The following is a 26,515-nucleotide window of genomic DNA, read 5'->3' as shown; positions in this document are numbered from 1 at the left end:
CAGCTAGCGAGGTCGCCAGCCAGCCCCCTCGCCATCGTGATTCCACCGCGGTCCATTCTGCCCTCTCTGCTTCCTGTGGTTCCTGTGGTTCCCGTGGTTCGGTATTAGGACATACAAAAAACACTGCTCCGTACCGTCGATCGTAAATTCTAGCGCGCAGTACAAATCCCCAGCCTGCCCGTCTATCAACATCAACGTCAATGCGCCACGTCAATGCGCCACGGCCATGACACCACAATAGTATTCCACGCCCAGAGCTCGCGCGTGGACCAACCTCGCGTCCGCGGTGAGTGGGAGATCGAGGATCGATTTCTAAGTCACAAAGTGGTTAGCAAGTCAGTCCTCCGTAAGCGTGCGCCTGCAGCAACGAAACCCACGCGCTGTACACTTCGCACGGTACTTACCTGGTGGGCCATGCCGGTGTCATCGCCACTGTCACTGTCCGTCTCACTCTCCAGCTCAATCGCTCTGGCCACGGCCCTGCCCATCTCGCGCAGCGCCACTCTTTCCTCGAGCTTCTCTCGGTCCTTCGCCAGATCCGAATCCGAACCAGAGCTGCTTGTGCCCGATTTGAACCGCGCACTCAATTCCCTCAGCCCGCCTTGTAGTCGTTCAAGCAGAGCGGTCTTGTTCTTGCGCTTCTCAGTTGTGTCTTGACCTTGACCCGACGCGCGTGCGGGACCTATGAGTGCCATTAGGTCCACAAAGTCCGCATAGACGCCTCCCCCGCTCTTCCATTCTGGACTCGTGTCCTGCTCGGCTGAAGCCGTGACGGTGGCGGCGGCGGCATCGACTTTGTGTGCAGCATCCTCGCCGAACCGCGCAAGCACGTTGCTTAGTCCCTCCCAGTCTTCATCAATGACGAACCGGGGCGCGACGCGGCGAAGTAAGCACGCGTGAGCTTGGGCATACTCCGTCGCCAGGACGAGACAGTGGAGTTCGGCGAGCGATTCGTTGCATGACCGCGCGTAGAGCGCCTTTGAACGATACAGCCATGTGGTTGGGATGTGGAACGCCGTGGTAAGAGCAGTCCAAAGCGGCCGGGACTGTGAAGATGGTGCCGGCAGGCTCGCAGCGTGGCGATCGAGAAGGTCCTGGATCTGACGTGCTCGCATTGTCGCGTCGCTAAGGTGCAGAAGCGCGTATACAGCCTCCACAATGTTTCCGCGGGTCGAATGCTCAAACGCCAGCGTCAGGGCGAGGGCGTCGGCTTTCTCTTGGTCGATAGAAACATCAGGGGACAGCGCCGCGGCGATGGCGTTGTGCAGGCGGCACGTCTTCTGCGAGTTCCATGGCTCAGACAGCGCAGACAAGGCCTGCGGCAGAACCGGTTTCTCGACTTTGGCGGCGGCGTTGGCAGCATTTGCTCGGCTTCCCTTGTTGCCCTTGCTGGTACTGCTCGCAAAAAGCCTCAACACGACCCATAGAGGATCCTCGGATCCGTTGGTGCGCACCGGGGTCGCCGACTCGAGGTTGGAGGTCAACTTGGTCTGAAAGTCCGCGACGATCTCACCGATGTCGCCGTTCTTGTGTTTTCCATACCACAAGCACAGCGCAAACGCCTGGATCCAATCCAGCTCGAACTTCTCCGAAATGGCAAATGTCGAGGCACGGTCCTCGACGGCTACGTTCTGCCGACCCTGCGCAATACTAGTATTTCCCGAGACGATCTCGTACAACGCCCTAATCTCTTCGCTCATCTCGGAGATGACGGCCTGTCCGCGCCAGTCGGAGATCTGAGTGGCAATATCTGCCTGAAAGGCCGAATCAGCTTGCTCGATCTGCGCCACGAGCAATGTGAGGTGGAAGTTCTCCTCCTGCATCAGCGCATCGCATGCGGCGTGCACGTTCTTCGCAGTCAACTGGAGGATGGCAGCGGTCGCGGCATTGATTTTGGAGGCTGCCTTGATGCGGTCCCCGTGGCGGCGCCAGACAAGGTCGGCCAGATACTTCGACAGTCGGTCCTTTCGGATCCGCGACGTATACTCTTGCTGCTGTTGGCGGGACAGGCCGGTGGTGAATTCGTCTTCGTAGTCATCGAACAGGACGTGCAGCAGCTCGTAGACGTCCAGTTCGTCGGCCCCACCAACTTGCTGGGCCAGGTGAGCTTTGACTTGCGAGAATGGGAGAGCGTCGTGTTTGATAAACGGGACGTTGTCCTTGACAGAAACCTTCACATCCGTTAGAAGGACTTTGACGTCCACGGCGGCCTGGATGATGAGTTAGCAAAAAATCGGTACGAGTAACAGTCTCACGCACGTCCTCGGTATTGGCCGCCTCGAGCGACGCAGCCACAACTTCTTTGCCAGTCGCTTCACTGTGTGCCAATAGCTGCGTGGTCCGGCCTTTATCACCTGCCAATCCGTCTGACTTGTAGATGAGCTTGTTTGTCGGCGTGAAATGGGGCTTGAAACTGGCGTGCCAGTGCTTGTCGTCTTCCCCGAGTTCGATCGCATCGGCTTGAGCTTGGTCGTCGAAGGTCTTTGCGCGCTTGGCATATGGAAACTAGAAAGACGAAATGTTTCAGCAATGTGTTTCATTTGAACTACCTACATATCTGTGCTATGGGGAATATGACCGTGCCCTGGTCTCTGATCCCTGGCACCCCTGTCTGACATTCCGGGCATCAAGTTCATCCCGTCACCTGAGCTTTCATTGAATATTCCAACCCGCCGCAGGGATCAGAGCACAAGGGGTCAAGAAAGAGTGATGGGGGGATAAAAAGAGGAAATTCAAACCTCGAAATCCGGCTCAGTCTGCGCCTTGCCTTTCCTCCCTTTCAAGTCCGCCATTCTCTCCTCATGTCTGCTGAACAGAGAGTGCATGATGTCGATGCTGGTTCGAAAGTCCTTCTTGTTCGCAATTCTCGTCGAGCTCGGCTTGATTGGTTCATATGCACGATCCAGCAGCACCTTGCTCTGGACCTCTCGAAGCGCATCGCGATTCTGCTTCCGCGGGCTGATGGTACGTTGGAGCTGTTCCGCCCAGTCGCCATCAATGTTAATGAGGGCTTTGCGGGGCGTCCCCATGGTGCTAGCCTTGAGGATGGGTTTGGCAGGACTGGCCGCTGGAGGCGGGTATGAACCAGCCATGCTCATTTCGTCCTGGTTTTCTTCCTCATAGTCGTCTTCCTCCATTTCGGAATCTGCCGAACCGTCCTCGACTTCCTGAGCTGAGGGAACATCACGCTCATACTCGATGGCAGACTGGCGACCATAACCACCAGGCAGCGTCTTCTGCTTGAATGCGAAGGTATCGTCGTCATCGTCACCTTCATCCTCGTAATCATCGTGTCCTTCGCTGTCAATGTCCATTCCCGAGTGGTCCGCAGATCGGGAGCTTGTCAGTGAGTCGGGCGGAGCGGAGAGTTGGCTCTGGCCCAACTCGTCATCCTCATCGTAATCCAATCCGTAACGCGTGTAATGAGGAACTCGGAAGGTCCAAACGCCTGTAGCCACGTCGTAGCTCACGAATTCAGTACCGTTCATCTTCTTGAGGCGATTAACATGCTTGTCAAAGATGGGTCCGCTAGTGGCCGAGGACGGCTGGCCGCGAGCCCGGGGCCAAGAGTTCTCGATCGAGATGGTCGAAGGAACGTTCAGTCCCTTGCCAACTGGCGGTTTGGAGCTCGCGTCGGGATAGACTGTGACCGAACGGAGGCGAATTTCGACGATTTTCTCATACAGATCGTCGAGTGGAATGCTGGTCAGGTCGACCGGGCCGTTGAACACGACTTTACCGCATCCCTTCCGGCCCACCTCGAAGCCAACAAACCGCGACAACTTCTCGCGCGGAAGCTTACTGAGTTCGGCACGAGTCGGCTTCATCCAGTAGTCGCCAGGTTGAGGATCGGGCTTGGCCTGCACGGTTACCTTTCGGGAGGATACATCGCTGGCCTCACGATCTTCCGGGACAACAGCAAGCTCATTCCCTCGGACAGGCTCGGCTTCAGGTGTGGCACTTCCGTTCGTGGTTCTGATGCGCTCGTGCTCGTCTTCGTCATCCTCGACCGGCACCAGAGCACCAGCTTCACCGTTCGAGGCGCCATTCTGGCCCCCCGCGGTATCTTTGTCAAAGCTAACTCGCTTCTTGAGCTTGTTCGCCGGCTCCGCACCTGATGAGTCGAGATTCGTTGGAGCGAGTGCGGTATTGGCGTTGGTGGACTTGTCAAGGCCGTTCGTCGGAAAAGCGGGCAAGGAAGGTCGGCTGAAGAGATCGTTTCGTATGCTCCGATCAATAGTCAGACGGCGCATGCTGCCGCCGGACCATCTAGTATTGGTAACAGCGAAAGCATCTGGACTGAGGACGCCATTGCCATCTGCATTGAAATGAGACCGCAGATTGCTGACAGATGCACTCTTTCCAAATGAACGACCGAAGCTGCCGCCATTGAAGCTCCGGCTACCATACATGCTGCCACTCAAGCCACTGCCGCCGGGTGTGCTGGCTGCGCTGTTGGGGGTACCATATGTTGAGTACGAGAATCCGAAGCCCGACCGACGAGGTGGGGTCATGTAGCGAGACTGGTTCAATCTCAGACTCGGTGGTGGTTTGGATTGACTCTCCTTCATCTTCTGAGTCGCCGACAAAGGGGTGAAGAGTGGCTTGGAGTTGTCAGGCGTCGGGACCGGCAGCCCAGTCCAGATGGACGTCTGACCGTAAGGGTTGGGATCATTCAAGGACGACGTCTTGAACTCCGATTGCTGCTGGTTCTGTTGAGTGCTCTGGGTCGGCGCAAAGAGGCTGTTGCCAAAGCCACCTTGTTGCTGGTTGGTGCTGGTCCCGAAAAGCGAGCCAGTCGCTGGCTTGTTGGCATTGTTACCGAAAGAGAACCCTGAACCAGTGTTGTTGTTGGTACTTCCGAACAAGCCGCCTGACTGCTGCTGGTTGTTCCCTCCGAACAGACCTGTGCCTGTATTGGAAGCGTTGTTGCCGCCAAACGTGCTACCTCCGAACAGACCACCGGGCTTCTGCTGGTTATTGGAAGTGCTCCCAAAGAGACCTCCACCAGTGTTTGTACTGGGCTGGCTTCCAAACAAGCCACCACTGGTGCCAGTGTTCGTATTGGCATTGTTGCCAAACAGACCGCCACCAGTGCTGGTATTTGTGGTGCTTCCAAACAAGCCCCCAGAAGGTTGATTCTGATTTGTCGAGCCTCCGAAACCACCCGTGTTGGTGCCGAAAAGCGAAGGCTTCTGCTGTGTGTTGTTATTGTTTCCGAATAGTCCAGCAGACTGCTGCTGATTTCCACCAAACGCACCCGTGTTCGAATTGTTGGTGTTGGTGCCGAATAAGCCGCCGCCCGTACCTGTGGTGGAGGTGTTGGTATTGCCGCCAAACGAGAACGAAGAGCCGGTGTTGCCGGTGTTGGTGCCGAACAAACTAGGTTTCTGCTGATTCTGGTTGTTGTTATTCCCAAAGAGCCCTCCGCCAGATCCGAAGCCGGTGCTGCTGCTGCCGCCGCCTCCGAAAGCATTAGTTGATGTATTGTTCGAGGTCCCGAAGAGGCCACCTGAGGGAGCTGCTGAAGACTGCTGGCCGAACAAGCCGCCACCAGCAGGCTTGCTCCCAAACAGGCCACCACTCCCACCACTCCCGAAACCAGTCGTTGAGGTATTGCCGCCAAAGCCTGACGAGGTGGTAGCCGTAGCGCCGCCAAAGGGATTAGAGTTGGTATTGCTGCCAAACCCACCGGTGTTGCTTGCTCCGAAACCACCAAAACTGTTCGTCCCGAATCCACCAGCCTGGCCAGTGTTGTTCCCATAACGACGACCCGCATTGTAATCTGCCAGTCGAAGCTCTTCAAATGAGTATTTCTGGTATGGGGGCATAAAATTGATGCTCTGGTAATTGCTCGACACGCCTGCGGCTTCTTTCTCCAAGGTCGGCGCATACGGCGTCGAGGCTGTGCCTTCTGAGGGAGGGACGGACTGATTGCTCAGAGCAGTTCCGCTACCCGCGGCGCCAAAGGGGCTTGAAGACGAGCCAAAGCCACCAGTTGTGCCTGAGCCACCCTGGCCAAACAACGGGGTAGAATTGGTAGTCGAGCCGAACGCAGGCTTTGTCGCGCCAAAGCTAAAGCCTGAACCACCAGTATTGCTGCCGAAGGCATTGTTCGTGGTGCTGCTTCCGAACCCGCCTCCTGAGCCAAAGCCGCCAGTGTTGGCTGTTGAGCTGCCGAAAAGCCCCCCGCCGGTATTGGAGGCTGTCGAGCCAAAGGGATTGGACGCTGGCTTGCTGCCAAAAAGAGAGCCGGTGGTGGAGGTGTTGGTCCCAAAGCCTGCAGAGCTGGTCGTTAGTTTATCGGTGTCCATTTGGTGAGACGAATCTCCGTCATCGGAACGACTTAAATAGATTGGCGCATTGCGCTTTGAAGCTTGCGAAGGCTTGCCCCATCTCGACATTGTGCTGTGTCCGCATTGACCAGTCGGTCGAGAAAGAGGTTGGAAGCAAGGTGAACCGCGACATGAAGGGGAAAAGAATTATCGCCAGGTGAGGCAGTTGAACGAGTGAAGCCTGCTGCCTGCGCGCATCTGTCACGTACCTCCTGGGTTTGTGTTTGACCCGAATGTGCTGCCCCCGAACGGATTCGAGGTCGCGGTGCTGGAACCGAAGCCACCAGAATTGCTCGTATTCGAACCGAAGCCTCCTGATACCGTATAGTCAGCCTTGCAGCCTCATCGGAGGGGGTGACATCTGCTTACCTGTGTTATTGTTCGTACTGGCGCCAAAGCCCCCAAACCCACCACCCTGATTGTTGGTGTTACTCGCACCAAACGAAAATCCGCCGCCGCCGCCACCGCCGAAAGACATGCTGGCGGGGATTGATGCGCGTCGCGCTATTTTCGAAAGGGAAAGGAATCAAAGGGAGCACAAAAGAGCGTACGAAGATCAGGTGTGTAAGGATGGGGGAAGGAAATTCGTGGGTGACGCGCTGGGACGAGCTTTTAGTCCGAGTCGACGGGCAGAAGCGATCCAGGCAGCACGGCTATCGGCGGAGAGATTGTCGTGCAAGACGGCGTCTTCCCACTACCAGCATGCCACCGGATCTCCCTGTGACGAGAAGGATGGATCAGACACGAGCAACGACGCGCTAGGAGGTCGAAGTTGATGAGTTGAATAGAGCCTGCGCTTACCAGAAAGCGGGTCTCCAATTGAGCTGGACAACTCGTCAGGTCCAGGGACGATCACATGACCGCCATCATGATGACTCAGCGACGGCACACTTTCACCACTTCCACCAGATACTTTCTGGTGCTTTTGGTGCGTTGACCACTTTCAGCACTTTGGTGCTTTGGCATCGCGTCAGGCACGTACGGGATGGATCTATTTACAGGCGGCGCATTGATCGATTACGGTCCAGAACAATACGTGGCTAGGCAGCCGGCCCGAGAATTGTGAGATGCTGCAGAGCTATCCAACTACGAAAAGCTATGTGCTTCCTTCACTGCAGGCAGAAATCAACCAGAGGCAATGATTGGGTATATATATATAATATGGCTGCTCCTTCACTTCTTCTTTGACGACTTGACAGTCTCAATGATCTTGTCAACCACGCTCGGGTCACTCAGAGTCGAAGTGTCTCCAAGGCTGTCCTCCTCGCCGCTCAGGATCTTTCTCAAAATTCTCCTCATGATCTTGCCGGATCGAGTCTTGGGAAGGTCGTCGACGACGAAGATGGCCTTTGGTGCGGCGAATGGCCCGATGGACTTGCGGACCTGCAGGACGAGATCCTTGCGTATCTGCTCACCGGGATCGACGCCGTCTTTGAGTGACACAAAGGCATTGACAGCCTGGCCAGTGAGCTCGTCATTGATGCCAACGACGGCAGCCTCGGCAACACCGTCATGCTCGATCAGAGCAGCTTCGATTTCTGACGTTGAGAGACGATGGCCTGATACATTGACGACATCATCGACACGTCCACGAATCCAGTAATAGCCCTGGGTCATCATCAGTCTTTGCTCCTGGCGATAGGACAATCACAACGAGGACATGCGGAAGTGGAAAGGGGGAGTACGTACTTCGTGATCACGACCAGCGCCGTCACCAGTGAACTGTCATCTTGTCAGCCAAACGTCTGTTGCGGCGCTCGAACAGAAACCCACATAATAGCCCTTGTAAACGTTCAAATATGTGTCCATGTATCTCTGGTGCGCACCCCACACGGTTCGGGCCATACTCGGCCATGGCTGCTTGAAAGCCAAGACGCCCTCAACGTCATTGCCGTCAATTTCCTTGCCCGACACCGGGTCGATGATCGCAGGCTCAATGCCAAAGAAAGGCAGAGATGCGCTACCGGGCTTCGTGGGGGTGATGCCAGCCATCGGTGTAATGACATGAGAGCCAGTCTCTGTCTGCCAATATGTGTCCACGATATGGGCCTCCTCTTTGCCGACGGATTCAAAGTACCACTTCCAGACTTCGGCTGCGATGGGTTCACCTACGGAGCCCAACACGCGCAACTTGTGCATTTTGTGGTGGATGTGCTCATCACCGGCTCTCTTCAACAGACGCAGTGCAGTCGGCGCAACATAGAACTGCGTGACATTGTGCTTGTCGATGACGTCCCAATAGCGAGAGAAGTCGGGGTAGGCTGGGGTGCCCTCGAAGACGACGGTCGCAACACCGAGGAGGAGAGGAGCATAAACGACGTAGGTATGGCCGGTAATCCAACCAACATCACCGCCGCAGAAGAAGACGTCGTCGTCGTGGATATCGAACACGTACTTGCCAGTCGCCGCCGCGCCTAGCAGGTAACCCCCAGTCGAATGCATGACGCCTTTCGGCTTGCCGGTCGAACCCGACGTATATAGCAGGAACAGAGGATCTTCGGACGCGACGGGCTCTGGGGAGATGTAGGAAGGGTATTTCGCGGTCTCTTCGTGCCACCAGAAGTCTCTGCCCTTGGTCCAGGGCACGTCCGCACCTGTTCTCTTGTAAACCAGCACTCGGTGGACATCGGGGCATTTCTTGAGAGCTTCGTCCACGATCTTCTTGGTGCCAATCAGCTTGCCACCACGCTTTCCCTCGTCAGTGGTGATGACCACTTTGGAGTTGGCGTCGATGATTCGGTCCGCCAACGAGCCGGAGGAGAAACCGGCAAACACAACTGAGTGGACGGCGCCGATACGGGTCACGGCGAGGAAGGAAATGACGGCTTCAGGAATCATGGGGAGATAGAGCGCAACGGTGTCGCCCTTCTTGACGCCCATCTGTGTCAAGGTGTAGGCAACCCGTGAGACCTCGCGCAGAAGCTCGCCGTAGGTGAGGACACGGCCTTCGCCTGGCTCGTCGGCCTCGTAGATGATGGCCGGCTTGTCGGGGTTTTTAATTGCATGGCGGTCGACGCAGTTGTAGCTGGCGTTCAACTGGCCCTCCAGAAACCAGGCATTGTCGCCGTTGGCCAGCGTACCGGAGTGGACTGTCTTGAAGTCCCGTTGCCAGTCCAGCAGTTCCCGGGCCATCTTACCCCAGAACTTGTCTGGCTGCTCGATAGACTCCTTGTACATGGCCCAGTACTCGTCCAGGTCTTTAATGTGGGCCTTGCCAGGGCCCTTCTTCCAAAACGGTTTGGGGACACTGCGACCGAATTAGCACGAGCGAGTCAGTGGAGGACGGGCGCTGTGCGAGCATACTGGTAGGTATCGACCTGGTGGGCTTCGGCCTGCGCGTGTGCGTGGTCAGTTCTACAGAGAGGCACGAGATCCGGGTGAAAGGAGCCAAGTCTGCTTACCACGACGGGTCCATCCTTCTTGGGATTTGGAGGCGGGACGTCACCTTCGGACATTGTGATGAGCTGCTCGGTGAGCTGGTACTAAAGGTGGGCAAGGGCTGGGGAAACCGGGAGAGTAGGAGTCCAGCTTGGAGCTACTCAGGAGCGGGAACGAGCTTATGTTTATATCGTGACTCGGGTACTGGGGGCTCTAGTTGCGCACGACGAGTGCGAGTGGACACCAGGAAAACAGGACCCGTGCCACGGCGGGGAGACCAGGAGCTCTAATATAGAATGGTGTAACACCGACTCTCAACGGCAGGAAATCCTGATGACGCTACGCCGCACAGTCACCAAGCATGGAGCAAAGGGAGGCTGCTTGATCGAGTGACCTGCACGCCTGGCTGTGTCGAAGATTCGCGCGGATTTGCATTGGCATATCGTCACCCCAAGAACGAAACAAGACCGTTTTTACGGAAACAGCTTGGGACACTGCGTCGCGATGGGCGCCCCCGCAAAGCGGCACCTGCTTCGATTGGATCTTGTCGGCCACCAGCGCTGCCCCTCGATACAGGGTGGAGTGCCCTGCGAGCACCCCTCCAACCAACGATACCAGGTAGGCCCCGCCAACATCCCTTTCCTTTTATCCGCCATGCAGTGGCTGACGCGCCAGAAAAGCCCATCCGCAGTGTGAGATCATCCGTATCTTTTCGTCCATGGTCAGGAGACAATGGCCCCAATCTGTTTCGACGAGGGCCTGTCCCCAACCCAAGGCGTTAATGATCAGACGTCGTTGAGATTCTTTGGCGGAGGAGCCGTCGAGGGACAAAGCACGTTAAGTAGAACCCCGCACGCGGGGTTTCTCTCAACTGTCACGGGTAGGAGCCTCTCACGGTCGGTTACACAAGTCCTCGACCTTGCATCATCGGTCGGAAACCTCGTCGCGCCTAGGCCGGCAGCTCGTAGGCCTCCGAAAGTCTGTACGGGGTACACGGGCCCGGTACATAGGCACAAGCGGACACCAAGGTCGGTTGACAAGCAGGCCACGCCGTAGCGTGACCTCTTGGCCCAGTACTGTACATATCGGCACGTCAAATTTGTCCATCGATAAGAGTCTTTGCCCGTCAAGCCCGCAACTTCTCAAAAACCTCATCTGACCAGTGTAAAACCTTTTGCCACTGCGCTGTGACCGCAGTATTGTCTCCTTCTAAATTCAGACTCTTCCTTTGACCCAGGCCGCTAGCCCCAGGCCGAAGACCATAATCATGCCATCTCCGAATAGTTCCTTGCCCATCTGAATCCACAGCCCTATTCCCCTTTTGCCCGATCCGCCTTTGGTTACTAACCTTGCACTTTGCAGCAACAGTTCTCCGGTCAAGAACACGATAAACGGGTTCTGGAACGTTGCGGGAGCCGGGGGATTCTCGCCATACGTCTGAGTGGAGTTGTGGATGTTGAACACCAGATACAGCCCTGCAAGTATTGCGAATACCACATGGACGATCTTCCAGATCCGCGTCGCTTGGATCTCGGCCGGGCTAGGTGGAGCCTTCTGGTTGCCCATCACCATGTTCGTCAAAAAGGGAGGAAGGCCCGTCGCCTTTGAGATGTCATCGGGAGACAGCCCGGGAATTGCACCCATCCCGTCCGGCGCGCTTGGGTCAGAGGCGCCGTCCATCCCTCCCATCATGGCTTGCAACATCTTCAACATCGGATCTTCTTGTTGTGTCTGACCTTGTTCTTGTCCTTCTTGTGGTAGCGGCTGTCGTAACATAGCCCTCAAATAGTCCTGCTGCACATTCACTTGTTCCGGTGTCAGTGACGCAGTCGCAGCTGCGGGCGGCGCCGATGTCTGCGGCGGTGGAGTGGAAGTGGCAGGTGGTGTTGGCGCGGGCGATTCATTTCGCACTGCGGAATTTGGAGTTAGCTTGCTTGAGCTGGCTACAGACAATACTTGAATGTAGGGAGAGGCTGGTGCGCCCTATTGATGAGGCCAAACGACCCCATTCTTGAAAGACTCACTGCTTTCCGGAGTCCTCCCACTAAGCCTCGTAATCTTGTCCAGTCTTTCCGCCGCAGTGCCCGTGATTTTGGCTTCACGCTTCTGTCGCCGAATGCGCGCCTGTCGCTGGGCCGGTGTTTCTTCTGCGTCCGCCATAGCGATGCTGGACTCAGAGTCCTTGCTCAACAGGGAGATCAAGGACTTGTGGCAGCAGAAGCGATGCTGGACACAGAGTCCTTGCTCAACAGGAAGATCAAGGAGTTGCGGCAACAGAAGCGATGCTGGACCCAGATTCCCTGCTCAACAGAGAGATCAAGGAGTCGTGGCGCGAGAGAAACGCCAGAAGGTTGTGGCTGCCACTGGAAGGACAACGTGGCGTAGACGCTGTGGTCTTTCGGGTATCGTGCAATTGCAAATTCCGTGCGAGGAAATCCCGAAACCGCGTGAAATCTGGCAAGTACAGCAATAGATGGTGATGAAGCGCCACAGTAGTCCAAGAACGGCAGAGACAGGGCGTGGCAACTCTACTTGTCGCGTTTGCCGTGACACTGTTCAGTGATAAATTACTGTACTGTGGTCCCGAAGAGTTGGAGAAGCACGAAATCCGTACACAGATGCCGATGACGTCGCTGTTGCCGGTGCATCGATTGACCATCAACATTTCTGTCTCTATTGCTACACATTCGAGTCCCTTCTTCTCCGGTGACTTTTGCCATTTCGATTGCCCTGCACCCTAGCGACCCTCTTTCCGGTCCTGGTCGGAGCATGTCTCTGCATGTTGCCCCGTCAATCCAAGTCATGCCATGCCCAAAATACCCGCTCCCTCCCGCGCTCGCTTAGCGGTCGAATTACTGCCAGACCCCCAGCAGACACGTTTCCGATATGCAAAAAGATGGATGGCCCTGACACTCCCCTTGGTCCTTGGTCCGACATGAGATGTACTTGTCGAAGCCCGATTACCTTGATCTCGCGACGGCCTTCATACGTCGACTCCCTCCCGGATATGACCCTGGGAGATGACTTCTGCGTAGCCCAGTTGAGATACGGGATCCCAAACCACTGAGAAGGAATCTCGTACGATTTCTTGTCACATAGTTCCGTCTTCGGCGCTTGTGATAACCTGAAGACAAGCTAAGATAGAATGGCCGTGCGGAGGATGCACTTGTCTTTTTCTGGTGAGACGCGCTCCACGACTTTGACCATCACATATTTTCTCGGGCTGAGTGAGACATGTAAGAGCCAAGGACGGTGTGCTGCTGATCCGAGAGGGTGACGCTGCTGATCCGAGAGGGTGAGGGCCGGTGAATGAGGACGCCGAAGCCGGTACTGTCGTCCACCAAACCTCCACGGCATCACGCCAGATGCCGGCAGGGCACGCGTTGTGGTGGAGGACGCTTGAGCTTGATTAGATTACCACAAAGCCAGGCCAGGACAGGACGATGGCGCAAGTTCTCCAAGATCCCAAAGACTTCGAAACGCCGTAGCTGGCCAAGTTCAATGCAGTTCCAGTTCGCAGCCAAAGCGCCAATGCCAATGGTCATGGGTATCGTCACGTTCGTCAAATAGGTGTTGCAATCTCAAGACCACTCACTCTCATTGCAAACAAATCGCGTAAAACGCCTCCTTCGCGACACTGCCCGTGCCATCGTAATCAAACTCCTCAATCATAGCGTGGATCTCGTCCTCCGTGAGCCCCGTCTCGCCCAGCTCGCGTGCCACGCGCCGTATATCGTCCACCTCGATATACCCCCTCTGCTCCGGGTCGAAGAGGAGCAGCGCGCGCTCGACCTCCTCCGCGGGATCACGCTCGAAGATTTTCTGGGCTGCGATCCGCTGGAAGGGCACCTGCGCGAGCAGCAGCTGGCTGACGTGGTACGAATGTGATTGTGTGGCATTTCGCCCCAGGCCCGATCTCTTGAACCTCGGCTTCGGCACGCCCTGCGTGTGCATGATGTTGGCGATTTCGGCCTTGGGCACGGTGAAGCCCAGCGAGCGCAGCGCGACGCGCACCTCGTGGTAGTCGAGGTGGCGGTCGCGGTCGAGATCGAAGAGGGAGAACTGGGGACGTGGGAAAGTGGTCAGCATTTTTCTTTTTCGACATTTCACGGGGAGGCACGCGCAGCACCCACCGATTCATTGATCTCGTCGCGCTGTTCCTCGCTCAGCTCGCTCAGCGCGTTGGGTTCCTTCTCGGTGGTGCTCTGTCGGCCGGCCCCGGGCATCGCATGCGCCTGCGCCTGCTGGTGCAGAGGCGGTGCGTACTGATATGTTGTTTGGGTGTCGGGCCGGCGCCCGAAGGTCGATTGTGTGTTGTGTTGCGGCTGGGGAGGCGCAGGTGCAGGTGCGCCAACTGTGCCGGGTCTCTGCGCCGTGCGGTCGGGCAGCTTGCTCGAGGATGCGTAGACATTGCGACCCGGGAAGGCGGCGAGATTTCCTTGCGACATTGGCGGCGCGGGGCATCCAAGCGCCAACTGTCACCTGTACTGCCTTGGTCGCGGCATGAATGTGAATGGTGGCGGCAGGTGCTCTGTAGTGTGCTGTGTATGGGATAAAACGGGTGGTATGTAGGTACAGTATTTGTTGTTGACCGGACAAAGGCCGAGCGAGCTGGACGCGTGCCGCCGCAAACGGACGCGACTCGGGAAAATGCCGATGCCAAATTCCTCTCCCAGTCTCCAACTGGTGCAAATCGGCGACCGGCAAACCGGGAAACAAGGCTGCTATGTACCATCGAAGAGCAGATATGTTCCCATCTAAATCCCCGTATTTTGCTGTATCTTCTCCTACATGCTGGCATTCTAGCATCCAGCCTGTTCGCCCATCCTCCCTCAAGCCATGTACTTCTTCAGTCCCCTCAACCGCTTCTTCGCGTCCTCGAGAACATCGTCATTCTTACACACGGCAAACCTCATCCAGTCCTCCGCAAGATGTGCCCGTTCGTCCGTGTAAAACTCCGTGGGTGGGATGGCCGCCACTCCTAGCTCCATGATCAAAAACCACGACATCTGGAAATCCCGCGGCCGGTCCTTGACATGGTCCGGGAATTCGTATCCCTGGGGCAGCTTTACCTTGGACAAGTTCGCGAGGACAAAGTAGCCGCCTTCCGGGATGGAGTACGGGAGTCCCAGCTCGTCAAAGACCTCGCAGAACCGGTCCACCTTGCCCTTCATTTCGGTGATCTGCTGATCCCAAAAGCCGACCTTGTCGGCTTGTTCAAAGCCAATGGCCGCGGCCTCCTGTAAAGGCGAGACACTCGAGTAGCAGATGCGCGTATGTGCCGCGGCCACGTACTTGATCAGCTCCGGCGGGCCGATCAGATATCCCACGCGCCAGCCCGTCGCGTAGAAGTTCTTGCCCGCCGACCCCACTGTGATCGTGATCTTGGCCAGCTCTGGCGATAGTGTGGCCATTCGCGTAAAGGGGACGTAGTACAAGCGGTCATAGACCTCATCGGAGAGAATGAGAACTTGATGCTTGAGGCACAAGTCGCCGATCCGCGTCAATTCCTCCTTGTTCAGCACCTTTCCCACCGGGTTATGCGGCGAGTTTAACACGATCATCTTCGTCTTCTCGTTAAACGCCCTTTCGAGCTCGTCAAAGTCAATGGTCCAGTTCGCGGCCGAGGACGTCCGTTCCGCACCATCCTTCGGTGGATGCATGGGGACGTATCTGATTGTGCCCCCTGGCATCTCGATATTGCTGAGGTATTGATCGAAGAAGGGCTCGAATATGATAACCTCGTCGCCTGGCTCGATGAAGCCCATGAACGCGCTGAGCATGCCTGCACAGTGTTAGGGATATGTACCACATTTTTGACGACGGACTCTTACCCTCATTGGCTCCCGTTGTAATGGTGACCTCGGTCTCCGGATTCAGCGTCCTTCCAAAGAACGGTGAATATGCATCGGCAATGGCCTTCTTCAGCCTCGGGCGGCCTTTCGTAGGCGAGTACTGGTTGCATTCGACTCTGTCCAGTGCGCTCTTCGCGGCGTCAATGATGAACTGGGGAGGGTTGTAACCACTGTTGAGCGCGCTGTCAGAAGCATAATCTTGCGAACTGCGAGCGTGTCTGCATACTCACAAAAACCCTTGGCCCATGTTGACGATGGGCTGTACAGGCGACGCAGCGGCCGCCTCGTTTACTATGGACCAGACATCCTGCTTCTGCCCGGCCACCCGCTTCGCAGGCGCAAACTTGGCGTCCATCCTGCGGTGCGAAGAGAAGGTGCGCGACCAAGTTAAGCGCTGTTCCGCACGTACGACCTGGCGACTGACTGACCGAACCACGAGTGAGCTACCGTGAGTAGGCGAGAGGTTGAAGTTCATGCCGCAACTGCAGAGTCGACGTCTAGGGGCATCAAGGGGACACTACACTTCAGGGCGCACACGTGCCAGTCAGTGGTGAGCATCCACGATTGAGAATTGCGTGGACACAGGTACTCTAACATCTCACCAGTGAGGGGCTGCACATTGTTGCGAGATCGGACCGGGATCATTGCAGCTCCGCTTACTCCTTGGACTGACGACATCTGATGCCAAGCAGAGACTCCGTACGGAGTACGCAAAACTCCATAGACTCGGCTATCCGACCGCCACTGATTGACCAGAGCGACTGGAAGGGAGAGACAGCCAAACGGCAAGAGAGCACCAAAAGTCCTCGTATGTTCATGATTCACATTTATTCATCAGAGGGGGTCGTAGCTACAATGATCCACAGGCATATGAACGCCAACCAAATATGCAATGCTTCCAGCCTTGACAGGCATATCCAAACTTTACAGATACCTCCTCAGGAGTGCTAGACACTGCTCGTGTCCTCCTCTAGTAACAAATACCTCAGGCATATCTAACAGTGTGCCCGTTCTGGGGATACCCACCATAGCCGCCCGCGGCATAAACAGGCGGCGGCTGAGGAGGATACCAGCCTTGCGGCGACGTCGGCTGCTGCGTCGGGGGTGGTTGCCATCCACCTCCATACCCACGGTCTCTCATCTGGTCCGGAACCTGCGGTCCATCCCATCCACGCGTGGCGTTGCGGTGACCGCCGCCTCTATGCCTATGAGCGCCAGGCACGACGGCTTGCATTCGCTTCCCTCTCGGTCGCCTGCACGCGCGAACGCAGCATCCGAGGACAGCAAGGAGTAGAAGACCTCCCAGCGCGCTGGCCAGGGCGATCACCAACGTCTTGTGATCATCAATCCATGACTTCACCTCCCCACCGATTGAGCTTCCCCTACAGACGCCATTCTCACAGCGTCCGCCACCACCACAAGTTGTGCCGTCCAGGAAATTTTGTTGCATACTGTAGCAGACGTTCGCTCCAAAGTCCGGACTGGCGCAGCTCAGGGTACACGTCTGACTGTTGCAGGCATAGGTGTCGTTGTCGCTAGTATAGCTACCCATCAGAGTCTTGCATTGCAAGTCTCGGCTTGTGCATTGTCCGCTGGCACATTCGAGTCCGTTGCCGCAGTCCGTTCCATCGGGTGCTGTGGTGTCCATCGGGCAGGTTCCATTGGTACCCGAGCATGTCTCTGCAGGATCGCATTGACCTGTGCTGGCGCGACAGACCGTTCCACTGGAAGCAAATTGACACTGCGGAGTACAGCATCCTTCGTTGCTTGGGTCGCAGACTGCGCCTGTGTTGAATTTGCAGGTGGTAGGGTTGCAGCATGAATTACCCGCGCAAGACTCCTCACCACCACAATCACAATCTTCTCCCTCCTCGACGATGCCATTACCGCATTGGTTCCCACTGATAGTTACAACGCCCTTGTTGTCAGTGAGACATTGCGACTGGACCGAGTTGCGTCCCAGAGCTGAGCAGATGTTGCCGACTGAGCAAGGCGAAAATCTGGTGATGCCAGGGGAAGAATATGGGTTCATCATGTATTGCGCGCTGGCGTCACAGCTAGAGGATGACAGGGGGCAGCATTGTCCGGAGTTCACGACGTTTGAGTCGGCGCACGTGCTGGAATCGCAATCGTGAACGGCGCCGAAGGTGTGGCCAGTCTCGTGCGCAAAGACTTGCCACAAGGTTGAGGTCTTCGCAATGACATTGGCTCCAGTCACGCTCTGGGTATTGCCGCTCGTATCTGTCTGGGAAGTTGCCCCGTGATTGCACAACTGCCCGAGCCACGCGAGGCCGACCTCGGCCCCGGTGTTACAAGTCGTAAAGAGGGACCAGTACGCATTATCGTCGCCCCGCTGTCCACGCCACGAGGAGAACAAGTTCAGTCTCTGCGTGATATCCGTGCTGCTTGAACACCCCACATTCCATGGCGTCTGGGTACTTGGTGTTCCGGGACACTCGGCGTCAGAGACTGTCAAGTTGCGGAGACCAAGCGTGATGTTGAACGTGGACTGGTAAAGCTCAGAAGCAGTGTTGACAACACTGATAACGTCCTGCCGCAAGCTATCGGTGGAATTAAAACTCGCCGTGTATGTGCAGTCACTCGCAACGCCGACAAGGGCGACTTTGCGTGTGGTTGGACAACCGGCCGTGCTTCCAATGGTGGAAGCCAAATTGACACCAGCTGAATTACCCGAACCGACACCGCCGCCGTCAATGTTCTGGCGCTTTTCGAACATGTTGTTGATGGCCATAGTGCCCATGTCGCTCCAGAAGCCATCGTCTCGTTTCAACATCAAATCGCGGTAGATGGGATGGTCGGGATGAGTATTGAATTCCAGCTTGTCGGAAGCACAGGTTAGGCCGGCGCTGCGTTTAAGGTCGATATGACTCTGTCGGCTGACATCGGTATCCCTCCAAACGGCCATATACTCGTCGTCATCCTCTTCCAGCTCGGGATCCAGTTCATGCTTGGTGGCCATATAGTTCGACTTTAGCTGAACATGATGGTGATTGCCCATGACGGTGAAAGCACCCTCAAAAAGAGGTTTGACACCATCTCTTCTCACTGTAACTCGGGCCCAGCCGACATGTTGATTGACGCCGTGCTCGCCGACAACGAATGCTTGACCCTGAAAGACTTTGTGATCCTCCCGTTGCATCTTCTCCGCATGTCTGACATTGCCATCTTTGTCCACGAACTCGATGTACGAATCGTGATGGAGGATGTCATGATTGGGCTCAAGACTGAGCCGAATATGCTCTGTACTTTTGTGGAGGTCAAATGTAAGATCGAAGCTTGAGGTACAGTGTACCCTCTGTGAAGGCGTGTGTATTCGAGGGTTCTCAACTAGCGATAGGTAGTTCAGTGGGTTTCTCGATTTCGAGTGTGCATCGGCGGTGGACGTCAGGTACAGGCACGAAGCGACGACCGCCGCAAGGCTTTGAAGAATGCGCATGCTGCGCTGAGCCGTGAGGCTGAAGGTCGGGTTGTAGGGTGCTTATATACTCGATACGGTTTGCATTTGAGCACAAAACAAGTCGTCCAGGCCGTGTTCTGGTGTAGCGAACGTTCGTCTGAGGGTGGATACGTGTACAGACTCTTGAGAGGTGGTAAAGGATCGGTTGCTGTCAATGTACACTTCCGTCGTCAGTGGCGAATATCAATATCCAATGCACAGCTCAATTAGTGTAACACTACTTTTCTCCGCGAGAAGAAGAAGCACCGAAGAGTGAATGTTGTCCACGGAAGGATGGGGAGAACAAAGATCGAGAGTCAGCGAATGTATAGCGTTCTGTGCAGTCTTGTGCCCAGACGGCAAAACCGGACGAGGTTACAGTCAAGTCACCGACGGGATGCCTGCGATAGAAGTTCAGGGAGAAGCGGGCGGGCAACTGGCGACTGGCAAACGTTGGTGCGGGCGATGGGCGCAGCGTTGTGGAGGGCGCAGCCACCTCGACGAACCACTGACCGAATCACTGGGCGGCTGGGCCGCGTCTTACGAGGCCGCCAAGCACTCCGGGGCTATCACTGCCCGGTTACAGAAAACTCCGTCCGCTAAGTATACAAATATTGCACGCTCAGGCAACCAGCAACGCAGCCCAAAAACCCAGCAGCCAGGTAATAACACAAGCCAGGGGAGCAGGTCGCTACGATACTGCATGCCTGCTGCAGTTATGGCGAAGCAACCATATCCGACGGCCTGCTTGCAAATCCTGATGGCGGCATGAATGAATGTCTGGTGGGTGACATACCTACTGTGGTTACGCATCACTGCTCGCTGACGGCCCGCATGACGCGCAAACGTAGGTGATCCAAGACAATCCTGGCTAGCTATGTCAGCTCCCAAGACTCCAAGCCCTCTCCTTACGCTTTACACGCGGTGCTTCGCGATATATTCCGACAATTGTGCTTCTTCCTGCTGAAGCAGTGGCCGGTACACGGCTGTCTCAGAAGCTCGGTGTTCGGCATCCCGTCTATGGCATTCACAGGGGCCCCGGCGGCCGAGCGGCTGTGTCGCAGCCTTTCCTCGAGCAGCCTCAAACGTTTCTGACACAGCGCCCATCACAAGTGGACAACTTTATTTTCTTTCTTTCTGTTACGAGGCATGCTATTATCCGAAGTTCTCAATTACAAGATTCCGCCTTCGTACGCCCTTTTCTTCACTGGGAAGAGTCATGAAGCTGGAATATTAGTACTGGTCAACGCCGCTTCAAGCCTCACTCTCCACACCAGGCTCTCTGCCATTAAGTCCGCCCATGCCAAGTTTCTGCTTCAGTTTACCCATCCCGATCTTTGCCTCATCTTTGGCAAACTTGACATTCCTTGCTGGCTTCCACTGCGACAAACCTCGGTGTTTGCGCTCTTCGGACCGCTTCCCAGCTTTCTTCTCAAAAGTACTGTCACGCTTCTGCACGGGCTGGACCGAGTTCGTTGAGGTCTCTGTCATGGTGGTGTAGTCAGTACCCGCTGTGGCAGTGGTATCTGCACTTGGCCGTCCATTTGCGTAGCCGTTTGATTCGTCACGGTTCCCATCCAGTCCATGGACATCCTTGGGACCCTTGCTGAACTGGCCCTCTTGGGCGTTGGTGCCATCGGTGATACCCAAGTCTTCCGAAGAGTCGTCGTCAATCGGCTCGGCGTCATCGTCATCGTCGTCTGATGGGTTGAAAGGATCGTGAGGTGGCGCATCCGTTCCCGGCTCAGCAATCTTTTCGTGATTCTTGTTCGTGTAGGCTCTGGGGTCATGGCTGAAGGCTCCGGACCAGTCTTCCCCAGACTTACTCCTCCACATCCGCTTCTCCCTCTCCGAGAGCTCCTTATTCAGGATATCACGACCTTGCTGTAGAGAGGCCTCGTGGAGTTCTTGAATCTGTTCGGGCACCTCACTCTCGACAACTCGCTCGCGTACACCCTCGGTCAAGCATGCCTCGAATGTTTCGTACGTCTCGCGAGTGTCGTTGTCTATGATATATTCTCGGTGGGACTCATCCATACCAGCTTTGAAGCGGCCTCTGAACTGCAGTCGCCCAACCTCCTGCAAGTCCTCCAAGCCTTTGTCGATGAACGCCTTGGCGTTTTCCTCGGTGATGTAGTTTTGCACGAGTCTATTGCCATTCTTGGTTGTCCAAATTGGGATGTCGATGGAGGTCTCTTCGTTGTCGACCAAGTTCTGGAGCCAGACGGATGCATAGGCGGCCGCCCCACGCTTGCCAGTGACATGGAATTCGAAGATGACCGGTGAGCGGTATCGGTGTTTGATGGGCAAGCGAACATGGTTGTTAGCTTCTGCGGAGACGTCGAAAAAGACGCCGTCCCCTGCTTCGTTACTATGGCAGTGGTTGCGGGGGATCTTTCCGGTACTTCCACCGGTTCTCAGCTTGAGCTTGGTATTCGACTTCCAGCCTGTAGCCACAATCCTGTCAGAGATGAACTCAAAGGTGCCAACGTCCCAGCCAAGCATGTTGGGAGGCAGGCGAGTCTCCACGCTCCGGAAGAGGAGCGAGATTCTGATGCGGCCGAAGCCAATGCCGCCATCGAGAGGATACCATCTCGTCACCTGAGAACTGGTCGTGAGAATTTCAGACAGTCGAAGAGGCACCACACCCAGGATGGGATCATGTTCGCGGTTACGTTGGTCACGGACAGTGACGGTAACAATCCCAGATCTCCAGTCCCGCATGAATCGTTCCGTACCAGCGTTGAAGATTGGCTTGCTGCTAACGGCTTTGGCTCGAGTGCGGTAGACCAGCGCGTCGTTGAACAATATGGTGCAATAAGATGTTGGCAGTTCTGTTGAGTAGTCAGCACAAACCCTGCACGAAAATCACCTACAGGACTTACTGTTAGACTCCTCATCTGTTCCTTCACCATAAGCCTTGGCTGGCTCGAACTCTCTACCCTTCCGATTCCCCTCGCTGCCCTTGATGTTCTCCAGCTCCAAGTTGACAATTTGGTGGACAATGACACTGCAAATACCGCTTGGCCACAAGGGGTCAGGAGGGGTGTGAGCAACAGCATCTGCATCCTCGTTGTCGATAGTACCCTTCTCGTCTTGGAACCTTTCATCGTTTTGGAGATTCTGCGGCAGATTCTTGTCCTTACCGTCGGTGCGAAGAGCAGGGCGGAACTTGGGCTTGCCGAAGTAGCCGACCTCCCAGTGCAGCTCACCGGGCATCTCTGTTCCCTGTTGAGTACCAGCAAGTTTCGAGATTTGAGGATACATCTTGCCAGGATGTTGTATCATTTTCTGCATGGAAAGTTCGATCTTGCCGACCATGTCATCCGCTGAGTTGCGATCCGAATCCCACAACTCGACACTGAGCTGTTCATCGGCTTTGATGAGTTCCGGTGTGACGAGAAGAGCGGCAGTTTCTTCCCAAACCGGATTGAGGTCGTCGGTAATAACACGGGTGCAGTACATCGGCTTGCCATACTTGGAAAAGGACAAGTTGATGTAAGGGTCACTTCCACCATGTTTGCTGCCGCGTCGATCCTGCTTGCTGAGCCCGATGGCGCGATGAATACGTATCCACATCACTCCCATCGCCTGGGTATCCTTGGTTATGTCGTCACCTTGTAACATCGACTTCAAGTCAAGCTGCATGGACTTAGGGGCGACATACATGCTGGCAGCTGCGCCAATTGCATAGTTGACAAAGTTCGAGATCAGTGGCAGGTTGAGGATATTAACCCCTTTCTTGACCATTGGAATACAGCCTGCTTGGACATGAGGTACACCCATCAATGTGAAGGTGAGGCTCTTCGCAAATGGTGGCTCGGGAGTCATCTGCAGTCGCAAGCGGACGGTGCCAACAAGCTCTTGCAGCTCGACGAAGATGGGCAAGGGAACACCGATCAGTCCCTTGATGCCCAGATAGAAGACAAGATTCATGTGCATGTTCCTTGCTCTGGAAGAGGCAGAAGCACCAGCTGGTTTGGCATGATAGGCGAAGGCGATCTCGAGATTGTAGTAGTCACCGCCTTCTTCGTCGGCGGCGGCTTCTTGCGGATCTTTGGTCTTTTTGTTCTCCTCGTGGATGCTCTGCTTCAGTTCGTGCATTCTCGAGTCAGGAAGTGCTCGCAAGCTCAGAATTCGAATCGGGTTGCTTCCTTGGTCAATCTCGGCGACTCTAACGTTGTTGATGACACCTGGAACGGACGCTTGCATGACGTCCTCGAGCGTGTCTGCCACTGCGGCAAACATTTCCGGGTTGATCAACCCCCAAACGATACTCAGGAAGGTGTTCATCCATTCCACGGACTCTGGGAGGAGGTTGGCCACAGCCTGCACATGTTAGTGTCCCTTCGCGGTAAGAGTTGGAGTTGGTCGGACTTACAGTCTCCCCTCTGCTCTGCTCACTGCTCCACTCCACCTCCCTACCGCTTCTGATGACCTCCTTCATCCAGAGCCATATACCCGAAGCGAGGCACATGCCAAGCGGGATCAACCCTTTGAGTGAGCCACCGAACATCTTGCCGAGGATGACGACGGAGAGAAAGATAGCGATACAAAGACCGCCTGCTCGCTTCTCAAGAGCTTCAAACATGGGCTCATAGCTGACTGAGGGAGTAGGATGGAAGAGAATATTCGTCTTCTCGCCGTGGATTGGCACATCTGAAGTGCTCCCCTCCGCGATGGGGTCTGGAGGGGCGGTGATATCTTGCTTCTCCTTGTATTCGGGGTTCTTCTGGGAGGGATCTGTGCCAACCGTGGTTGGCTTGCCGAGATTCTGGTTGGGGACAGATAGCTAGCATGGTGTTATTCTGGGAAGAGATCATGATTGGATGATGAGCGCAGCCTTACCTGAGGACTGTCTGCTCGCTCCATATACTCCTTGCCCACATCGGCGACGACCACTTGGTTGCCAGTGACTGGATCGGTCACCGTCTTCCCTTCTGTCTTTGGCTTCTCATTCTTGTGTGGCTGGACTTCGGAGGAGTATTTCTGCGTCTGAAGGCCCTTGTTATGTGCATCGATGTCTTTGTCTCTGCAGATATCCATCAGCTGCGCTGCCCACTACGGAACGAGTACAACGACTGCTCCAGCAGCGGCGGAGTCGTCAAGCGCAAGAGGAACCCACCGTGTCGCCTTATCCCTGTCGAGGCGGTCAACGAACTCCTTGATGTTAGGTATCCGATTGGTGCCGCTCCACGGCTTGCCAGATCTCTGCTGCTCAGCCATCTTGATCTCCGAGCTGGCACCGAGGCAAAGGAAGCCAACGTGAGAGTACGATCAGGGGTATTGGCCACGCACAGCCGGTTTGGCTCAATGTCAGACACTTGATCACGGAGGAAAGAGAAGAACGAGAAGAACGAGAGAATAAAGCACAACGAGCGCAGTCCTGGCACGACTGCAGGAGCGGGGACAGGGCCAGCATTGTCGTTTTCAACTTGGCTGGCATCCGCAATTTCTCGGGGATGTCTGTCCATATCTGTGTGACGTAATTGTGCTCTCCAGGTGAAGCTTGAGTGAAGCTGAAGCCAGGAGTGGAGTGGCTCACCGACCGCTACAGACGCTTGTGGCTTGTCTCAGCGTGCTTCAAGCCGGATATGCCCATGGAACGCGTCAGGCTGGGCGTTCGTGGGCTGTTTAGGCGAATCGAATCGCCTAAGGACCGATCAAGATTCGAAGCCGCCTATGCAATCGGCACCATCGGCGAGCCGAAAAACATGGCAGGCTGCATCAAGCTAGCTGAAGGTAGCCGAGAGTGGCTGATAAGCTTCCCTAACAGGAACACTGGGGACAGCCACAGGCGCAGCAGAGGCTCCATAGAATGGTGATCGCCCTCATTGGGTTTGGGAATCTCGATCTGCGTTGAGCCGTGTCAATTCAACTGTCATGCTGTGCGTTTCAGGTTGTCTTCCTACGATGGACTCGTCCTTGAATATTGTATATCTCGTGGATGCTCGCTTTTCGGACATCATGCACTCGTACTTTCCCAGACCTTGTTACCGCTGATCCACGTCTCCAAGACAGTTCCCTCGCTATCCAAGATAGCGAAGTCCGCCCTCCTTCCTGGCTCGAGCTTTCCCCTCTTCCTCTCGCCCATAAGATCAGCAATGTTCTCTGTGACACATTGCACGGCCTCAGCCAGATTGCAGCCGGTGAATGCCACAGCATTGCGCACACATTCGTCCAATGTACAGCAGCTGCCGATCAACGTGTCTGTGCCCTCAATCGTCACCCTGTTGCCTTGCTTGAGTTGCCGTTGTGGTATCTGCCCGTGCCCGGGGTGTAGCCCGTCCGGCATCCCGGCGAGTTCGATGCTATCTGTGATGAAGACACATTTCCTCGGGTCGGTACGCATGCACAGCGTTACCACGGAAGGATGCAAATGGATGCCATCTAGAATGATGGAGTAGTGACACTTGCCCGTGCTCATGAGTCCTGCAAGCCCAGGAAGGCGGTGGTGCAGAGGATTCATTGCATTGAAGACGTGAGTAAGAGCTCGAGCACCCAGTTGCATAGCAGCGATGCCCTCGTCATACGTGGCAGATGAGTGACCTAGGGAGATGACGATGTGAGGATATTCTTCCTGTAGCTGGCCGATGAGTGCAATGGCTCCGGGCAGTTCGGGCGCCAGTGTGATCAGCTTGACCGCTTCACGGAGGCTGCCGTCTCCATACAACTCGGAGGGAGATATTTGAGTCGGCTCAACCAGATAGGATGCGTTATGTGCCCCTTTCTTCGACTCATTGATGTATGGCCCTTCAACGTGTGCGCCGAGCAAATCTGCCCCTGAAGTGAACGTCCGTGGTTTCAAGGTTGGCAATATCTAAGATGAGCCGTTTAGCGAGAACCTTGTAGAACGCCTGGAGAATATCTTCCTTGACTGCCAGGTATGGGGCACTTGTAGAATAAGATATGAATGCGTCTCGCATGCCTACCTCTTTCCATTGATGCCTATCGACCGTAGGTACAGTTGCCCACCAGCCCGTAACTCCGTGACTGGCTTCCATCTCGCTGACCTCCTGCAACTTCCGCTCGTCGTCCTCGAAGCCATCACCTTGGGCCAGATGAGTGAAGTGCACACCTTTCATGCCATTGGGTTGCAAATCCAGAAAACCCGGTGACACTATTTTACCGTCCAGATCTATTCTCTCAACTCCTTCTTGTCTGTAATAGTAGTTCGGAGTGATGGTGCCTTGCTCTGTACTGAAGTAAATGTCCTGGGCTACTAGTTCGCCTGAGACGCAGAGGAGACAGTTGGTAAAGCATTTGAGCGTTCGGTCCATGATACCAGACGTAGAGCTGTGCAGGTCAGAATCGTGGCAGACTGATGTGCAGACTCGGGAAAGCCAAACAACGAATTTGGAGGATTCGGGGCATCGGGAAACCGACCGGAGATCTCAGGTGAGACTACAACTTCTACGCTTTTCTGCAAAGCTGCGGTATGGGCCAGGCGACAAACACGGGAGAATCATCTGCTCATGACCGAATGTGCA

At 55.6% G+C, this 26,515-nt stretch overlaps 9 protein-coding genes across 9 annotated transcripts; all 9 read right to left on the bottom strand.

The window, feature by feature from the left end:
- Positions 1-210: 210 nt before the first annotated feature.
- Positions 211-6,314, bottom strand: A1O7_01105 (uncharacterized protein; the record flags this gene model as incomplete). The annotated part of the gene is made up of 4 exons (XM_007755144.1): positions 211-312; positions 405-2,210; positions 2,260-2,505; positions 2,739-6,314. 4 exons carry the CDS (start codon positions 6,312-6,314, stop codon positions 211-213), a joined length of 5,730 nt encoding a protein of 1,909 aa, XP_007753334.1.
- Positions 6,315-6,536: 222 nt separating this feature from the next.
- Positions 6,537-6,813, bottom strand: A1O7_01104 (uncharacterized protein; the record flags this gene model as incomplete). The annotated part of the gene is made up of 2 exons (XM_007755143.1): positions 6,537-6,649; positions 6,705-6,813. 2 exons carry the CDS (start codon positions 6,811-6,813, stop codon positions 6,537-6,539), a joined length of 222 nt encoding a protein of 73 aa, XP_007753333.1.
- A 695-nt stretch (positions 6,814-7,508) lies between these two features.
- On the bottom strand, positions 7,509-9,790 carry A1O7_01103 (acetyl-CoA synthetase; the record flags this gene model as incomplete). The annotated part of the gene is made up of 5 exons (XM_007755142.1): positions 7,509-7,943; positions 8,025-8,057; positions 8,109-9,582; positions 9,639-9,667; positions 9,737-9,790. 5 exons carry the CDS (start codon positions 9,788-9,790, stop codon positions 7,509-7,511), a joined length of 2,025 nt encoding a protein of 674 aa, XP_007753332.1.
- A 1,138-nt stretch (positions 9,791-10,928) lies between these two features.
- A1O7_01102 (uncharacterized protein) lies at positions 10,929-11,873 on the bottom strand (the record flags this gene model as incomplete). Its single annotated transcript, XM_007755141.1, has 2 exons — positions 10,929-11,623; positions 11,738-11,873. 2 exons carry the CDS (start codon positions 11,871-11,873, stop codon positions 10,929-10,931), a joined length of 831 nt encoding a protein of 276 aa, XP_007753331.1.
- A 1,437-nt stretch (positions 11,874-13,310) lies between these two features.
- On the bottom strand, positions 13,311-14,161 carry A1O7_01101 (uncharacterized protein; the record flags this gene model as incomplete). Its single annotated transcript, XM_007755140.1, has 2 exons — positions 13,311-13,775; positions 13,847-14,161. The coding sequence occupies 2 exons, from the start codon at positions 14,159-14,161 to the stop codon at positions 13,311-13,313; spliced, it is 780 nt and encodes a 259-aa protein (XP_007753330.1).
- Positions 14,162-14,545: 384 nt separating this feature from the next.
- Positions 14,546-15,923, bottom strand: A1O7_01100 (uncharacterized protein; the record flags this gene model as incomplete). Its single annotated transcript, XM_007755139.1, has 3 exons — positions 14,546-15,498; positions 15,548-15,738; positions 15,799-15,923. The coding sequence occupies 3 exons, from the start codon at positions 15,921-15,923 to the stop codon at positions 14,546-14,548; spliced, it is 1,269 nt and encodes a 422-aa protein (XP_007753329.1).
- Positions 15,924-16,553: 630 nt separating this feature from the next.
- Positions 16,554-19,025, bottom strand: A1O7_01099 (uncharacterized protein; the record flags this gene model as incomplete). The annotated part of the gene is made up of 1 exon (XM_007755138.1): positions 16,554-19,025. The coding sequence occupies one exon, from the start codon at positions 19,023-19,025 to the stop codon at positions 16,554-16,556; it is 2,472 nt and encodes an 823-aa protein (XP_007753328.1).
- A 1,254-nt stretch (positions 19,026-20,279) lies between these two features.
- A1O7_01098 (uncharacterized protein) lies at positions 20,280-24,251 on the bottom strand (the record flags this gene model as incomplete). The annotated part of the gene is made up of 5 exons (XM_007755137.1): positions 20,280-21,859; positions 21,911-23,354; positions 23,407-23,817; positions 23,874-24,057; positions 24,151-24,251. The coding sequence occupies 5 exons, from the start codon at positions 24,249-24,251 to the stop codon at positions 20,280-20,282; spliced, it is 3,720 nt and encodes a 1,239-aa protein (XP_007753327.1).
- Positions 24,252-24,990: 739 nt separating this feature from the next.
- A1O7_01097 (N-acetylglucosamine-6-phosphate deacetylase) lies at positions 24,991-26,305 on the bottom strand (the record flags this gene model as incomplete). Its single annotated transcript, XM_007755136.1, has 2 exons — positions 24,991-25,845; positions 25,958-26,305. The coding sequence occupies 2 exons, from the start codon at positions 26,303-26,305 to the stop codon at positions 24,991-24,993; spliced, it is 1,203 nt and encodes a 400-aa protein (XP_007753326.1).
- Between the last annotated feature and the right edge of the window lie 210 nt (positions 26,306-26,515).

This window comes from Cladophialophora yegresii (genome assembly GCF_000585515.1).
Source record: "Cladophialophora yegresii CBS 114405 chromosome Unknown aczIN-supercont1.1, whole genome shotgun sequence".
In the NCBI taxonomy this organism is placed as follows: domain Eukaryota; kingdom Fungi; phylum Ascomycota; class Eurotiomycetes; order Chaetothyriales; family Herpotrichiellaceae; genus Cladophialophora; species Cladophialophora yegresii.
Note: the sequence above shows the minus strand (reverse complement) of the source record. Positions and strands in the feature narration are given on the sequence as shown.